The 18,437-nt window shown below is 42.4% G+C and overlaps 1 protein-coding gene across 1 annotated transcript in view; it reads left to right on the top strand.

Annotated features, from left to right (window-relative positions):
* The first annotated feature begins 924 nt into the window (after window positions 1-924).
* Window positions 925-18,437, top strand: part of vezt (vezatin, adherens junctions transmembrane protein) — a 28,478-nt gene continuing 10,965 nt past the window's right edge. Inside the window, exons 1-5 of the mRNA XM_062996567.1 lie at window positions 925-985; window positions 8,979-9,098; window positions 13,991-14,080; window positions 14,479-14,663; window positions 16,673-16,957. Of these exons, the coding sequence (XP_062852637.1) occupies window positions 950-985; window positions 8,979-9,098; window positions 13,991-14,080; window positions 14,479-14,663; window positions 16,673-16,957 (716 nt within the window). The 5' untranslated portion in view covers window positions 925-949. The remainder of the gene's footprint in view (window positions 986-8,978; window positions 9,099-13,990; window positions 14,081-14,478; window positions 14,664-16,672; window positions 16,958-18,437) is intronic.

Here is an 18,437-nt window from a genome sequence, read left to right as displayed (position 1 = left end):
AGATGAGGTTTGCAATAAATGACACAAATAGGGAGGAGACAAACCAAGCAGGGTTTTGTATATGAGCATAAACCAATGAATAGCACGACGAGTGTGTAAAGATGGCCAGTTCACAGTAGAATAAAGGGTACAGTGATGTGGTTTATATGGAGCATTTATCACAAACCGAGTGATAAAGTACGTCAAGTTTCAGAAGATCACTTTTTCGAGCTGACCTGTATATATTATTTAAATAAATAAATACTTTAGCTGCAAGGACGGATTAAGGATAGTCTGGGCCCCTGGGCAAACAGTGATCAAGGGCCCTCTAATGGTATGCCCTGCTCTTCTCTAGGGCCCCCTGGTAGGGGCTCTCATAACCAGGGCCCTCTAAAAATATGCCCCCCTCTTTCCTAGGACCCCTAATAGCCAGAAGTCCAAGTCAGAGCAGTGCCACAACACCTCATCCATTTTCATAAGGGGCCCAAAAGCATGGCTAGGGGCCCCAAAAGCATGGCTAGGGCCCCCAAGAGGCCCTGGGGTCAAAGTCCCTAATAGTCAGAGGATCCTTAAAATGGAGGGCCCTCGGAAATAAAAATATATTGTATCATAAATGTTGATAGGCATCGCAAAATGTTTTGGGCCCTCCCCTGGGCGCTGGCCCCACTGGCCCGGTCAGTAATCCAGCCATGTTGAGCTGTGACTCCATGGTTTTCCAGAACAACGAATCATATTTTGGAGTCGACTCCCAAGTCACAGGAATCGAGCAGTCCTAGAATCACCACTGAAGGCGCAGTAGAGCTTTTCGCCATACACTTACGTCAGTGCTAGCAAGGAATCATGGGAAATGTAGTTTACAAACACCAGCCCGCTTTGCGCAGTCGGACCATAACTCGAGTCTGTCCGAATTATCGCATCGACTACAATCCCAGCATGCAAGGTCGGTGTTGGAGACTTATGGCGGAGAGCGATGACTGAGGATCTGGATGAAGAGGTCGTGTTCGAGGTGAGTATTTCCATCTGTTTGGGAGTGTTTGCTGATCGAGAGTTGTAGTCGGATTGAATCGGGCGGTGTTCCTCATGCACCCGGCTGCAGACGCTGCTGTCTGATCATACGAGGGCAAATCAATGAGTGTGAGGGGCATGTGTGCACCGACTGTACATGCTGGTCCAGTTTAAGGTGGTTTCATGTCATCTAAACTGATACAGATGAGAGATATCCAGCTCAGCATTGTTCTGTATGAAGGCTCCATGTGCACCATTGTTTTTGTGCATGTAATGCAAGCATGTAATGGAGTTGTTTGTCTTTAAAACATGCAGTTTATTAGATTTTAAAGGTGCATTCCCATTATTTTAAATGTATTTGTTCCTTTTAATGAAAATTAAGGTGGAAATATGGAGATCAGAGTGAATCCAGGAAATGGAGTTGGTCTGGCTTGTTCAGATCCACCTTCTAGTCATGTTGGTTGGCTCAGTGGGTATCACTGTCACCTCAAAGCAAGAAGGTCCTGGGTTCGATCTCCCAGGTGGGGCGGTCCGGGTCCTTCCTGTGTGGTTCTATGTTCTCCCCGTGTCTGTGTGGGTTTCCTCCGGGAGCTCCGGTTTCCTCCCACAGTCCAAAGACGTGCAGTCAGGTTAACCTTGTGTAATGAGTAACTACCGTTTCTGTCATGAATGTAACCAAAAGTGTGTAAAACATGACGTTAAAATCCTAATAAATTAAATTAAGTATTCACCATGTTGGTAGCATGACTTGGTTTGTTTACATCTAACTTCATGACTTAAGTCACCTGCTAGTCATGTTGGTTGGCTGTGTATTCACCAGGGTAGCACAGTCGCCTCACAGCAAGAAGGTTCTGGGTTCGATCCCCAGGTGGGGCGGTCCGGGTCCTTCCTGTGTGGTTCTATGTTCTCCCCGTGTCTGTGTGGGTTTCCTCCGGTAGCTCCGGTTTCCTCCCACAGTCCAGAGACGTGCAGTCAGGTTAACTGGAGATACAAAATTGTCCATGACTGTGTTTGACATTAAACTTGTAACGAGTAACTACCGTTTCTGTTACGAATGTTATGAAAATGTGTAAAACATGTTGTTAAAATCCTAATAAATTAAATTAAGTATTCACCATGTTGGTAGCATGACTTGGTTTGTTTACATCTATCATGACTTAAGTCACCTGCTAGTCGGGCGGTCCGGGTCCTTCCTGTGTGGTTCTATGTTCTCCCCGTGTCTGTGTGGGTTTCCTCCGGTAGCTCCGGTTTCCTCCCACAGTCCAAAGACGTGCAGTCAGGTTAACTGGAGATTGACATTAAACTGGTTAACTGATGAACCTTGTGTATTTCTGTCATGGATGTAACCAAAAGTGTGTAAAACATGACGTAAAAATCCTAATAAATTGTTTATATTCATAGTATTCACCATGTTGGTAGCATGACTTGGTTTGTTTACATCTGACTTTATGTCTTAAGTCAGTCAGCATAGAGTTTCATTAATTTTTACACTTTCCTATGATTGTAGCTTCAAATACTGACCATTAACAATACCAGATCAATCCTAATCCTTTGGAACTTAATCAGTCAAATAACTGAACTGGATGTAAGGGGAGGTGTAAAGCTGATTCGCTTAAATCCTTAATTGTGTTGAAAGAAAAAGTGAACTAAGTGGAGGTTTATGTATAATTTATCATATATTTGGATGTGTGCAGGATGTATGAACTCACAAACCAGTTGGCTATAGTGCAACAGTGCTATAAACAAGGGTGTTGTATGATAGTTGCAGTTAAGACGATTGTAAGGGTCTTTGACTGACAGGGACCAACACCCTCCCTTTATTTATTAATAATAATAATATGTTTATAAAGCACCTTTCACATAGCCGAGGATTCTGTACCTTAGAGCCAAAACAGCAACAGGGAGGGAGCAGTCATGAAGAGAGTTCCAGAGTTTGGGAACAGCAGAATTAGTCACCTGGAGACTGAGATTAAAACCATGCAGGTTGTGGCTCTAATATATAGTATAGCTGTATATGGTATGCATAACAGTAAAACTTAAGGCCATGATAATGAATGATCTGGCGTAGTGGATAGGTATATAATATATAGGATGAGTCAGAGGACAGAACTGTGGGCAATCCCCGAGCAAGTATAGACAAAGTGAAACCAGAAAACAGGGTTTAAATAACAGAGTTGATCTGGCTTGTTCAGATCCACCTGCTAGTCATGTTGACTGTGTTCACCATGTTGGTAGCATGACTTGGTTTGTTTACATCAGTCAGCATGGGCAATTTAAAGCTTGTTTATTTTACATTTTCTATGATTGTAGCATCAGATGCTGAAAATGAATGACAAAGCTGGAATGATGGAAAGCTATTCACCCAAATTCTTACTTTTTTTTTAAAGATCTGACTCTTTATGTGGAGGTTCATGTATAATTTAGCATAGCATTGGATGCATTCTGGATATACAATACAACAGTGCTATGAACAGCGTGTTGTATTATGGGTCGCAGTTAGAACTGTCCTAAGGGCCTTTGACTGACAGGGATTCTAAAAAATATTAGAACATTAGGTGTTTTCCAATACAGAGGTACCTTGAAACTGCACGGTCCCATGGAACTGCATATGTTTAAGGCTAATGTAAAATAATGGGGTTGTTTTTGACACTTATACATTGAAAATAACATAAATATTATATAAAAACCACTGAAATACAATTGAAAACAGTTAAAAATGTGTAACAATACAGTAAAACCTGCACTTTATGTTTACTCCTTTACTGTTTCCTTATGCTTCTTAATTGTGGAGATGCTTGATCCTGGAATACTGTATTCTGTTCAATTTATATAATGTCTTTCACATAGACAAGGACTCTGTATCTTAGAAGGAAAACAACAGCAGGAAGGAAAAGTTCCTTGGAGGAAGAAGTGTACTGAATGGTAAAAAGAAAAGTTTTTAGTTGAGCTTTGATGTAAGAGGTAGAAGAACAAACAGAAATACATTGTGAAAGAGAGTTCCAGAGTTTAGGAGCTAAGAGCATTATTGGGTGCCAGTTTAAGGATCTTCCACCCAATAATGCATGTCTGGTACATGAGACAATCTGAAGTCCAGTGCCAAAGTATCTGAGAGTGCTGGAGCGACAGTTATATAGGAGCTCACTAAGTTATATACAAGCAAGACCATTAATGGCTTTAAAAGTTGTAGCCTAGTGGTTAAGGTACTGGACTAATAATCATAAGGTTGCTGGTTCAAGACCCACCACTGCCAGGTTGCCACTGTTGGGCTTTGAGCAAGGACCTCAATTGCTTAGACAATATATTGTCACAGTGCTGATGATGTAAGCAGAACGCTTAGTAAAAGAGAGGACACTGGCGGCTGAATTTTGAATGAATTGTAGCCAGTCCAGTAGTTAAGCATTAAACCATTAAAAGGAAGGTTGCAGTAATCCAGGTTTTTGGCATCATCATCGCTGAGCAAAAAAAGGCTGAGATGTGAAGTGTTGCGCAAGTCATGGACTTGATGTGTGACTCCAATGAATGCGATGAGTTAAAAATGAAGCCAAGGTTTGTAATTTCTTGTCAGGTTTAACAGGTACTCTATCCACATATACAGTGACACTGGAGAAATGAGAAACCAGCATGTTTGGGCCAACTAACAAGATCAGTAATCAGTAATGCATGCGGTCCATGTGGTGGAGACTGAGATGAAACTATGGGGGTTGTGGTTCTAATGTATAGCTGTATATCGTCTGCATAACAGTGAAACTTAAGGTTATAATTACAAATGATCTGGCCTAGCAGAGATATATACATCATATATATAGGACGAGTCAGAGGACAGAACCTTGGGAAATCCCCGAGTGGTAATGGTAGATGATTTGGAAACACTTATAGAGATAAACTGTTGTCTGTTTGTGAGAGAGGACCAGAACTAATCAATCAAAAGCTGAAATAGCAAATAATGAAAGTCTGGAAAGAAATACGTCATGATGTACAGTGTCACAAGCTACACCGAGGTCCAGGAGGATTATTAGGATATTTTGCAACCCAGTATTAATAGACAGCAGATAATCTGTGCATGTTATGGAAGCCAGACTGGAACGCTTCATACAGAGTTTTTGCTGAGGAAGTCCTGAAGCTGTAAGTCCCAACTCTTTTAATCACCCTAGCCTTTAATGACGGGAACAAATTACAGTGGTACCTTGTAACTCAATGTCCCCTGAACTCAAAATCTTTGAAACTCAACGCCCTTTCGTCGAGACATTTGTACCCTTAAACGCAACGTGTGTGCGACTGCTGCTTTGCTCAGCGCTTAGCTTTCGTCATCAAAATGTGATGGATTCTCCTATTTCACTTTTAAACTTGTGTTACAGCTCGAGCTTATGAAAAATTGTAAGAATCAGCTTTTCCGAGAGTCTAAAACGCTTAACACTTAATGTATTTAAAAAATGACAAAGATAAAGTGCAGGTTTTATTGTATTTTTTTTTTAACTGATTTTGATTGTATTTGAGTGTTTTTTTTATATTACATTTGTGTTATTTTTAGTGTATAAGTGTCAAAAACAACCCCATTATTTTACATTAGCCTAAAATATATGCAGTTCCACTGGACCATGAAACACATTAACAGATTTTCCAAACATCCTTATGGAAAAAAATACCTTTAAACTCAACGCCAATCCTAGAACCAGTTGACGTTGAGTTTCAAGGTACCGCTGTATTTACACAAGATGCCACATAGGACACACCAAACTCACTCATACCTACCTGCTAAAGGAAGACAGGCCCCCATTTGCCCCCTCTATGGTTTAAGAATTTATGTTAAACACATCCTATATGCATGTCAAAAGATGAACAACACCAGAAAGATTCTACAATACAAACAGCTACAGGGAAATCTTCACCAATTGAACTCTACACACTCAGTCATGCACACAACACCCTACTTCCTGTAAAGTGTCGTCCTAAATTCCTATAAAGAAACAAATCGACCGCCACGCAGGTGGCACAGCGGTAAGGTACGCATCGTATCGAATCTCAGCTCTGCCTTTCTGACTGGGCTGGGCGGCAGCATGAACAACGATTGGCTGTTGTTCAGGGTTAGAGGGTAAGAAAATCGGATCATAGGTCCTCATAACTGGTGCGACGGCGGCCCCTGCTGGCTGACTGATGGCGCCTGCACAGGGCTGAGGAATAATGCTGATGGGGTTGTGGCCCTCCGTACACAGTGCCCGTCAAGTGTTTGGACTCGACTCGTGCAGGTGAAAAATGCAGTCTGTACTGACTGTACGTGCCGAAGGGGGCGTATGTCAGTTGAGAGGCGTCCTCAGTCAGCGGTGAAGGGTCGAATCAGTATAGAGGACGTAATCAGGGTAATTGGACATGACTAGAATAGGGGAGAAAAATTGGGGGAAAAAAAGAAACAAATCGACCCCCCGTTATTCAGCCATGATGATAGCCATAGCGGCTGAGAAGGCGTTAATAATCAAACAAACAAACAAAACCTTCGCCTTTAAAGGGAGGTCAGAGATGGGCCAGTAGTTTGAATGAAATCATACGTGGTGCTGTGTCTAACCCATGTTTCTTAAGAATAACTGTAACTACCAGCATTTTAAGAGAAATGGGGCAGTTTCTGACACTGATTTATCAATTGGGCTGTTGGAGACACAACAGACACACAGGATGTAAGAAGAACAGTGGGAGCAGGGTCAAGAAAACAGGAGGCAAATTAAAAATCTCAGCCAATGTAGCTGAAGCAACCAGCTTAAAAGCAGACAGATTGTTAGCGCTTTAAACGGTAGATTGGGAGAACAAGGCTGTGCTACCGTGGTGAAATGCTGGTAGGTGATGTTTATTTTATCCAGGAAGAAGTTTTGAAAATCTGACACTGAGCAGAGTAGCTGGGAGTAGAAGCCATGAAAGGTTGTAGAAGTTTATTTATGGTCCTGAACAGAGTTTTGGGCTTGAGAGAGTTACATGAAATGATTCGGTTGTTCCTCAAACCAGACGTGAACGGTATTTGCTAGCTGCGGTGAGGAGTTGAACGTCATGTTTCATAACGATTATATAATTGTTTACAATTTTTATAGTCTGCTTCATTGCATGTAAAGAAAATAAATCCACAAAGCAGAAGTGCAGGACGGTGCTGTACATTATAATAACACTCGGTCATTATTTATGTGCGTTTACCTTTAATATGAGCTCTCAAAGCAAACCCAGACTACCTTACTGAGGTTTGTTCATCCTGATGTTTCAGATAAGCGTTTATGATGGATTATTTTATGAATCACTCAATTCACATGCTCCAACAAACGTAAGCATTACAGTTTCAAGTTCCATCACATGATGTTGTGCAATCTTTACTGCGCAAGCACAATTACCATTACTATTAATAACTAGAAAATCATATTGCAATCGTAAGTAGTGAATCTAAATAAAGCACAATGTCGTTACTCGGCTGTAGTGCAGTTTTAACGTTTTACTACATCAGCATTTTTATCTACACATGACCTAAATGTTTCATCTACACATGACCTGAGCACACAGCGCTGGTTCTGGTCGTGAGTATGGAGTCATGCTTCATTACGCCCTAGTGGTTCATCAGGTGTGACCTGGAAGACCAGGGTCATGGCAAAATGACCGTCAACATCACTACCAGCTGTCATGTCTTATGATGCAAAAAAATAAATTAAAACCACCTCCTTGTTTCTACACTCACTGTCCATTTTATCAGCTCAACTTACCATATAGAAGCACTTTGTAGTTCTACAATTACTAACTGTAGTCCATCTATTTCTCTGCATGCTTTGTTAGCCCCCTTTCCTGCTGTTCTTCAATGGTCAGGACCCCCACAGGACCACCACAGAGCAGGTATTATTTGGGTGGTGGATCATTCTCAGCACTGCAGTGACACTGACATGGTGGTGGTGTGTTAGTGTGTGTTGTGCTGGTATGAGTGGATCAGACACAGCAGTGCTGCTGGAGTTTTTAAATACCGTGTCCACTCACTGTCCACTCTATTAGACACTCCTACCTAGTTGGTCCACCTGGTAGATGTAAAGTCAGAGACGATCGCTCATCTGTTGCTGCTGTTTGAGTCGGTCATCTTCTAGATTTTCATCAGTGGTCACAGGACGCTGCCCACCGGGCGCTGTTGGCTGGATGTTTTTGGTTGGTGGACTATTCTCAGTCCAGCAGTGACAGTGAGGTGTTTAAAAACTCCATCAGTGCTGCTGTGTCTGATCCACTCGTACCAGCACAACACACACTAACACACCACCACCATGTCAGTGTCACTGCAGTTCTGAGAATGATCCACCTAAATAATACCTGCTCTGTGGTGGTCCTGTGGGGGTCCTGACCATTGAAGAACAGCATGAAAGGGGGCTATCAAAGTATGTAGAGAAACAGATGGACTACAGTCAGTAATTGTAGAACTACAAAGTGCTTCTATATGGTAAGTGGAGCTGATAAAATGGACTGTGAGTGTAGAAACAAGGAGGTGGTCATAATGTTATGGCTGATCGGTGTAAGTTTGCTCTTATTGTAATGAACCCTGTGCTAAAAATAAGGTCCTCAGCCAGAGGCCAGGTCATCTGATTGGCTTTATCCTGGCACAGACCTCACTGAATGCCCCCCTGCCCCCTTCCCTATGGATCCAACAGCATTATAGAGGTTTCAAAGTTCAGCGCTCGATGCCGTGCAGCCTGAGGAAAGGAGCTTTGCGGTTCAGGATTAGTGGAATTGATTTGATTGGAAGTTCAGAGTCTGATCTACATGAATGTTGGACCTGTGGTGAGGAACTGGAATGTGTGACTGGGTCCTGGACTGATATCCTGTGTGGAACGATGGCGAGGTGGAGACAGGCTAGAGAAGAAGTGAGGGATGATGTGGAGGTGAGGAGATCGAGGACAGGAAGGGATGCTGGACCTTTTCCTTTTACACAGATCTCGGCCTCCGGTTTCCTCTGACCAACCTCTAAACCTTGTGTGTGTGTGTGTGTGTGTACACAGAACTCTCCGCTGTTCCAGTACCTGCAGGATCTAGGACACACTGATTTTGAAGCATGTTCACCCATCTCTCAGGAGAAGGAGGAGAAGCTGCGTTACCAAGACATCCTGCCTCAACCAAAAGTAAGTACCGACCTCCACGTTACATCGATATCAGCCATCACTAGAACATCACTGTCCAGTCAACACAGCTACAGTTCAGCTACAGTATTCATTTATTTACAATAGACCACTGAAGTCGTGTCGTCAGTTTGTAGTCCACGCCATGTTGTTATGCCCATATTTGGTAACCCGGGTCCAAGAGAAATTTTGAATGGGAAAAATGAATGGAGATTTCGCAAATTGTCTCTCCCGCATCCTGTAGTCATAAAAAATTTTTCCAGAGCTGTTAAGTCTATTATCACTGGATCCTCTGGATTATGAAGTCGTTAAAATATCAAAATATGAATATTGCTACATGTAAGCTAATGCTACTGCGCATTGAATTGACGTCACTAGACTGGAGGCCTCTTAATTTTTTCTTTTCTTTTCTCTTATAAGCCTCTTAAATAACCGCACGAAGCAGCGTGATTCACCAGAGTAACAGTGCAGTGATATTCACAAGTTTTAGTTGATATTTTTAGTAGCTAGCTACATTAAAGTAGAAAGCAAGGATGGTCGGGTCGGGTGTGACGCCTTTGGTTGTACTCAACAAAAGCGAGCCGCTCGTTCCGTCAATTCGATTGGTGTAGTTCAGTGACGTCTGATTAATGTGCAGTAGCGTTAGCTTTCGTGTAACATTATTAGTATTACGATCCTTTAAAAACCTCGTAAATCAGAGGATCCAGTGATGTACAGGAGAAAAATGTACACAGAACAAAACGTACAGGGTTCTGAACATGTTTATTTAGCACAGGATTCGTTAGAGCCGATTTTTTGAAAACCCCGTTCATTTTTCCCACAGGAAATTGGGCTTAGACCCGGGTCTCTAAATATGGGCATAACGAGGACTACAGAATGACGCACGACTTCAGTGGTGTATAACCAGTTTATTGATCAGGGTCGCAGCGGGTCTGGAGCAAACACTGTGTGCAAGATGGAAATACGTCCAACATTAGAGTATTCAATCTAGGGCTGCAACTATCGATTATTTTTGTAATGGAGTACTCTATCGATTATTCCAGCGAGTAATCGAGTAATCGGATAAGAAATACTTTTGCTTTAATAAAGAGCAAAATAAATATGTATAAGATTAAATAAGACGCGTCTCTTAAAACAAACTGTACATTTTTATTCCTTGCATACAGGACAGTTTAAGGAAAACATTTATGAAATGCAAAACAAATACATCAAAAATAAATCAAATTACTTTTAAAATGTATACAGGCAACCTAAAACTAAAGCATAAATAATAATAAACAATAATACATGAACATTGCCTCGAATTTGTGCAACTTTCAGAACTAAAAGTTTAAGCTACAGCTCACACAGAACATAAAGCTGTAATATTTAGTTGGAAGGTTGTGGCATTTGTAGGAGGCAAAAAAAATTCTGTCAGGATTGTATCTCCTAGATAAGGTAGATTTGATGTGTATGTGTGTGTGTGTGTGTACGTGTGTGTTTGTCTAAGCCTTCAAAAAAGCCTGTGGTGGTTACAATGAAGAAAAGTCAGCGTATCAACACGACGCTCTGATGGTGTCGATGTTATTCTGAGTTTTTGTTGTTTCCAGCTTAAAATGATCTTAAACTTTCTGTGGTTTCGCACAGATTCATAATAAACAGTACACAGGAGCGGCGAGCGTGTCCAAATACGTAGTATTCATTAAACTGTACACAAAAAAGTACCCGGTTTAAGTCCTGTTAAGTGCTGTTTAAGTGTGAGATTTCGGACGCAGCCCTCGGCTTCTTCACGTCACCTGCACACATCGTGAACGCGTTGTGCAAAAGTGAAAGTCGTCCGTGCGAAACACCGTGAGCTATATATAGCTGTATGGATTAAACGACGCCTCGATGCGAAAAATTTGAATCGATGATTTTTAGTAATCGAATTACTCGAGTTTATCGAGGAATCGTTTCAGCCCTAATTCAATCCACTACAGGGCAACAAACTTGTTTGCCAGTCGAGGATGAATTTGTTTGTCTTATTTGCCATCAAAGATGTCTTCAAAAGTCTTGGGCCAAAGTTCAAAAGTGTTGATGTCCCTACTGTCCAGCTTTCACAATCATAAAAAAACCTCAGAGAAGATCATTTCGTTTCTTATTTCCAGGCGTACTGTTTTGGAACTGTTGGTTTTGACTATTACATTCATCACTGGATCATTATTACTGAAATCCAGTTTCTGTGTGAAATCCACCAGAGGGATTGAAAGTACTGAATTAAAGCTCCTTCAAAGAACAATGTTCCCTTATTCCACCATTCATCTGAAGACGTTTAAATCTCTTACACTACACATGCAGGGATTACATTCACAGCGTTAATAAGACCTGAGCAGGAGTTTGGGATTAGCCTGATCTAACCTTGGCGGCCCTGTGAGAGCTAGAGTGATTAGCATTAGCTTTGTTTATTTCAGAAGGATTTGCATAATAGGGTGGTAAAGCATGGAAAGTGTGGTTGAGTTCCTTGATGGACAGACACGTGGGCTTTTATTAAAATAACGTGCGTCTGTACTGGCATGTGACCTGAGTATTTCTACTATTGCAATTTTCACAAAAGTTTTTCAGGGACGTTTTTAAATGCAGTGAAACGAAGAATCTGTGATTTGTTAATTTACTTAAAGCTTTATTTTACTGATAAAAGTAGAAATAAAAAGATTTCCAGTGTTTTCACTGACCACATTCAGTGTATTTTGTAAATACAAACACGATTAGAATTACATTTTTTTTGTTTTTACCCGATTGTATTGCTTGTGATGCTGATCCCCACCCTGATTGAGGACACGTGTGCAGTAGCCAACTTTTTACCTGCACAAGTTCATACGTGGATCAGCTTTGTGCACGTAGAGCCACACCCTGATCAACGCGTTATTCCTCGACTGCGCTGCGTCATCAATCAGCCAGCAGAGGTGGTAATTGCTTCAGTTATGAGGTCCCTATCCGGCTCCCATCCTGTATGATGGGATGGCAGAGTTGACTTTCAAACCGACAAGTTCGAATGTCAGTTCTGGTGTGCTAGCGTGTTTTACCGCTGCGCCACCTGAGCATCACAAGTAAAACTTTTGACCATTCATGCTTGATAAAAGATTTCAAATTGTTGAGCAGCTACATACCATACATTTACAGTAGAAGACAGATCTGGGCTGAAGGCAGGCCAGTCAAGAACATGCACTCAGTGACTACAAAGCCATGCTTTGGCAGCGTGATCAGAGCGAGGCCTGACATGTGGGGAGAACATGCAAACTCCGCACAGAAAGGACCCGGACCGCCCCACCTGGGGATCGAACCCAGGACCTTCTTGCTGTTAGGCGACAGTGCTCCCCACTTACCCACTGTGCCGCCCTAGATACAGCCTAAACAAGATTATTTAAATACAGCTTATTGTACCCAAGTATTTAGATTCAATGGTTAAACAGATCATTAAAGGGTCAAGGGCCTTGGTCAGGGGACCAACAGTGACTACTTGCCAATGGTAGGTCTAGAACCAGATACCCCCTGTCCATGACAATAACTGCTGAGCTACTGCTGCCCTGTAGTACTACAGTAGGAGATTTATGTCCTTTCAGAACGTTCAGCTTTTATAACTCATCATGTCTCAGTTTCTGAAAGCAGCTTCTGTAAGAACGTATAAAATAGGTTGTAGAAACGTTACCCGTATATTCCTGGAACACTGGTGTCCTGATCAGTGTGTGTTGTGTTCGGTGTAAATGCACAGACGGAATAAAGGCAGTGAATGGGTTTTATTTGGAGGTACAAGTGTATTCAGTATTCAGAGAACGTGTGTGTGGGACATTCAGAGTGCTTTGTGTGTTCAGGACGGCGGGTAAAGAATAAGAAACAGAAGAAAGAAATAAAGATTGTGTGTGTGTGTGTGTGTGTGTGTAAGGCACACTGAACAAGACTGCTTCAGTAGCTCTGTAAGCACATTGTTGAGTTTTAAAGTTGGACGATTATGTCACTGAGAGCATTTACAACCGCAAATCAGAAAGAGTTGGGACAGTTTGGAGATTGCAAATAAAATACTGTGGTGTTTTGAACACTTACTTTGATTTTTATCCAAAAAATCTTCAGTTTGTCAACAAATACATGAAAAAATTATTGAAATGTTTAAAAACTTAAAGATTGGAAGGGATTTGCATATTTTTTTAGTATCATTAACTGATTTAAAGAATTGGGAGGAATTTCAGTGTGTAAAGGGCAACGAAGCAAGCTTAAGCTGAACGCCCGTGATCTCTGATCCCTCAGACGGCACTGCATCAAGAACCGCCACTCAACAATAGCTGATATAACCACATGAGTGAGGGATTAGTTTAGTAAACCTTTGTCAAGCACTACAATACAGAGTTACTGCACAAACATCACTTAAAACCTTTACTGTGCAAAAAAGAAGCCTTATGTTAACCATGTCTAGAAGTGGCGTCGACTTCTCTGGGCTCAGAGGCATCTAGGATGGACCATCACACAGTTGAAACGTGTATTGTGTTCAGAAGAATCAGCATTCCAGGTCTTTTTAGGTCTTTTCTGGACCAAAGATGAAAAGGACTATCCAGACTGTTATCAGCTAAAAGTCGGGTCTGTCATGGTCTGGGTTTGTGTCCGTGCCCTTGGTACATTGACATTTCAGAGCAACATGTGCTGCCTTCAAGACGACGTCTTTCCTGTATGTCTAGGCAAAAGTGTTTGTGTACCCTTTAAACAAAAGTGTAAGTGTGATACCCTGCAATGGATTGGCACCCTGTTCAGTCCTTTATTCCTTGATTCTGAAGTGTTCCTGGGTGACACCAGATTCACTGCAACCCTGACCGGTTAGTAAAAATAAATAAATTAAATCTTGATGTGGACCCTTTTCTCTTGTGTGTGTGTTTGTGTGTGTGTGTTTACAGAAGGGTGGTTTTTGGAGGCTGGTTGAGGTGCTGCGCTCGGTAAGGCCGTTTATCCAGAGTGACGCCCCTCTGCAGGTGGAACAGCAGCTGGTAAGATGAACAGAAATAAAAGTCACTGGTCTAACACACCACCACACACTCCGTCATTATCACACCACTAATGGGTGGCACGGTGGCTGGGTGGGTAGCACTGTCGCCTCACAGCAAGAAGGTCCTGGGTTTGATCCCCAGGTGGGGCAGTCTGGGTCCTGTCTGTGTGGAGTTTGCATGTTCTCCCCGTGTCTGAGTGGGTTTCCTCCCACAGTCCAAATACTAAATTGTCCTTGACTGTGTTTGATATTAAAGACGTGAACTGATTAATCTTGTGTATCCTGTTACTACCTGTCCTTTGTGTTCCTGTGTATATCTGTGCTTTTAATACAATGTGTGTGTGTGTGTGTGTGTGTGTGTGTGTGTGTGTGTGTGTGTGTGTGTGTGTACCTGTGCAGGACTCCGAGTTTCGGCAGTACTCTCTGCGCTGTGTGTTATCTCAGGATGTGCTGCTGCAGGAGGATGTCGAGCTGATCGAGTTGTTAGACCCCAGTGCCCTTTCTCTAAGCTCGAATGGTACCACCTGCCCTAGTGCCACCTCAGCCCTGGCCGCACCCCGTCACCTCTCCCCACCGTCTATATGGTACACATGCACCAAATTACTCACATACAGTGGTGGACTTGTACAGTGTGATCGCCTCTTTCTGGATTGATTGTTGTTTATTCGGCTCACATAAGCGAGCTTTCCATCGCCGTGGTCTTAGAGGCTGCTGCACAATCTGCTTTCAGATCATAACAGTGCTTTTTAACAGAGTAAATCTGGTCCGAATGTGGTTTACAAGATATAACATAAAGCCTCCACAAGGGGGCGTTTATGTAAATGTTTATTTCGTTTTAAAATTGGTTTATTTCTAATTCTTTTTTTTCTGCGATCCACTTTTTTGGCTTGTCACCACATCATAACAGTGATTTTCAGCAGGGTTAAAGGTCAGGGCTCTGTGTAGTTTCTTCGCACTAAAGTTGTCAAACCAAACCATATCTTTATTGACATACTGGAGGAAAAGGAAAATGGCCATTCCCAAACTGCTGGCACATACGAGGGTTCCTCAAAAAATGTTTTTGTTTGAGCATGTAGCCACTGATGCAGCGCTGCTTTCACATCATCATCACATGAAAATCTTCCTCCCCTTAAAGCTTCTTTGAGCGTCCAAAAAGGTGGAAATCAGATGGAGATAAATCCAGACTATAAGCGTCTCTCAGTCTCTCAGACACGACCGATTACTCCTCCTCCCACCCTCACCGTTGATTTTATACATCTGATCGGTGGGTGGCTGGGTGGGTAGCACTGTCACCTCACAGCAATAAGGTCCTGGGTTCGATTCCCAGGTGGAGCGGTCCGGGTCCTTTCTGTGTGGAGTTTGCATGTTCTCCCCGTGCCTGTGTGGGTTTCCTCCAGCAGCTCCGGTTTCCTCCCACAGTCCAAAGATATGCATTAAAACGCCAAATAAATAAGATTAATATACATCTGATAGGAGTGGGTGTGTTCGAAATGTGTTAACTCAGTAATCAGGATGCATGTCCCAGTACTTTTGTCCATATAGTGTATGTACTATAGTGTTGGATACTAGTCCTGTTAGTATGGCCGCAGAGAAGTAGGGCGGTTGTAGCATAGTGGTTGAGGTACTGGACTAGTAATCGAAAGGTCACCGGTTCAAGCCCCACCACTGCCAGGTTGCCTTGAGCAAGGCGCTTAACCTTCAGTTGCTTAGACCAGTGGTCCCCAACCACTGGGCTGCGGACTGGTCCGTGGGTCATTTATTACTGGGACGCAGAGAAAGAATAAATACGTAGAGATCGCCACATCAGCAATGAAAACACTACTGTTTTACGGGTGTTATCGTTTCTAATCACCCCTAGGTGGGAGCAGCATCTCGTTGCAGCGAAAAAGCTCATTTGTGAGTAGTACAGTTATTCTATGTTAAATCCTCCTGCCCCCGTCGGTCCGTGAAATTATATCTTATATGAAGCCGGTCCGTGTTGCAAAAAAGGTTTGAGACCACTGGTTTAGACAACACACTGTCATGTAAGTTGCTTTGGATAAAAGCGTCTGCTAGATGCCGAAAATGAAATGAAATGAGAAGTCACTGGGCCATTATCACAGGATGCCACAGAAGTCTATAAAAGAACTTGATTTCATAGAAGATTCAAGTGATTTAGACAGAACAAGATAAAACTGCCAGGACTCCCATGTTTGTCAATTTCTGATCGGTGTGCTCGCCTGTGTTTACATCTACATCTACATGTGTGTATGTAAACGGTACAAGAGAGGAAACGGGGGAAACGGATCCACTAGTCCAGTCTATAGTACATTTACATCTTCTGCATTTAGCAGATGCTTTTATTCAAAGCGACTTACAGTACTGTGACAGTATACTAAGCAATTGAGGGTTAAGGGCCATACTCAAGGGCCCAACAGTGGCAACCTGGCAGTGGTGGGATTTGAACCAGCGATCTTGTGATTACTAGTTCAGTACCTTAACCACTAGGCTACAACTGCCTAAATACAGTAAAGTGTATTGTAGATATACAGCAGTTCAGTGTGTACAAGCATGCGCTGTGTGTAAGAATGTATCTGTGTGTGTGTGTTTACAGGGATTTGTCAGCGTTGGTAGGGCTGCTGGCCGTCCTACTGGCCGTGTGGTGTTCTTGCCCTGAAGGCGAGCAGGGCCTGCTGTGGTTGTGCGTGTGCGCTGCGTGTGTGTTGTGTGTGCATCGAGGTGTGTGCTTGTGGCGTAAGGCGGCGCTGCAGCGGCGGGTTCAGTCTCAGGCCGTCCAGCTGGAGAGTTTAGTGATCAACAGTCGAGCTCTGACCAGCCTGGCACGCAAATCCCTCCGCCTCATCCAGGAGACCGAGGTCATCTCACGTGGATTTACCCTGTAGGTAACACCTCTCGCCGTCCGCTGCATGCACACACACACACACACACACACACACACACACACACACACACACACACACACACAGAAACGCTACATTAGGTTGATACAGTTCAGTGATTGGTTTGGTTTGGTTTGGTTTTCACACCTCAGCTTAAAATCAGTAAATCAAATTAAACTGCATATTAATAAATCAATACAGTGGCACCTTGAAACTCGATGTCAGTTGGTTCAGGGAGTGGCGTCGAGTTTAAAAGACGTTGAGTTTCAAGGTATTTTTTTCCCATAAGGATGTATAGGAAACCTGTTAATGCGTCCATGGTCCCGTGGAACTGCATCTATTTTAGGCTCATGTAAAATAATGAGGTTGTTTTAGACACTTATACACTGGAAATAACACAAATATAATATAAACAATAAAATACAATAAAAAAAAAAAACAGTTACGTACAATATAACCTGAACTCTACCTCTTTATTGTTTCCTTATGCTCCTTAATGGTGGAGATGCTTGATCTTGGAATACTGTATTCCGTTCAGTACCGGCGCATTCACATGAGAAGCCTCAAAATCCCTTTTGTTCTGCTGTGCTGTTATTTCCTATGGAGTGTGGCGGCGGTGCACAAAGCTTAATGTGACTTATTGTACTGAAACATCGAGTGAGGAATTTAATTAATGGAGAGAACTTATGAGCAGTAATAATTAAGGAAGGTTTAGTGTTTCTGTGTCGTTCTTTTAACACATTAAACCACGTTAAGCTTTTTTTAACGATAAGCGTTTTAGACTCTCAGAAAAGCTGATTCTCACAATTCCTCCGAACCTTGAGCTGTAACACAAGTTTAAAAGTGAAACAGGAGGAAAATCCAGATAAACACAGATACTTGTGGAGCTTTCAGAGTGAATCTGATGGTTATTGCACACAAATGCAGATTCATCTCGTATTCACACTTTGTGACTGCCGCTTTGTTCAGCGCTCGGCTTGAACGGTGCAGTAAAACACGTCGAGTTTAAGGGTACAAATTTCTCAAGAAAGGGCGTTGAGTTTCAAAGATTTCAGGTTTAGGGGACGACGAGTTACAAGGTACCACTGTATTAACTGCGTAAAATGTACACATTTAGAAATGCAACAAAACATGGAATTTGACTGTGTGTGTGTGTGTGTGTGTGTGCCCCCATGTAGCAGCACGCTTACACTAGGAAACATCATAACGCACCCGTCGTAACTGCCGTCGATAAAGTAGAGAAAACGTCTAGCATGAGTTTTTACATGTTCGTGCTCACTGTGTGTGTGTGTGTGTGTGTGTGTGTGTGTGTGTGTGTGTGTGTGTGTGTGTGTGTGTGTGTGTGTGTGTGTTGTATCTTGTAATCGTTAGTGGATGTTTTTCTTCTTGTATCCCAATAAAGAAATGTGTGATTGTTACAGAATGAAATGATCCATGTTTAGTTACAAGTATAAACTAGTTCTGGAAAAGTTGGGACCT

The sequence above is a fragment of the Trichomycterus rosablanca genome, chromosome 1 (assembly GCF_030014385.1).
Source record: "Trichomycterus rosablanca isolate fTriRos1 chromosome 1, fTriRos1.hap1, whole genome shotgun sequence".
NCBI lineage: Eukaryota > Metazoa > Chordata > Actinopteri > Siluriformes > Trichomycteridae > Trichomycterus > Trichomycterus rosablanca.
Note: the sequence above shows the minus strand (reverse complement) of the source record. Positions and strands in the feature narration are given on the sequence as shown.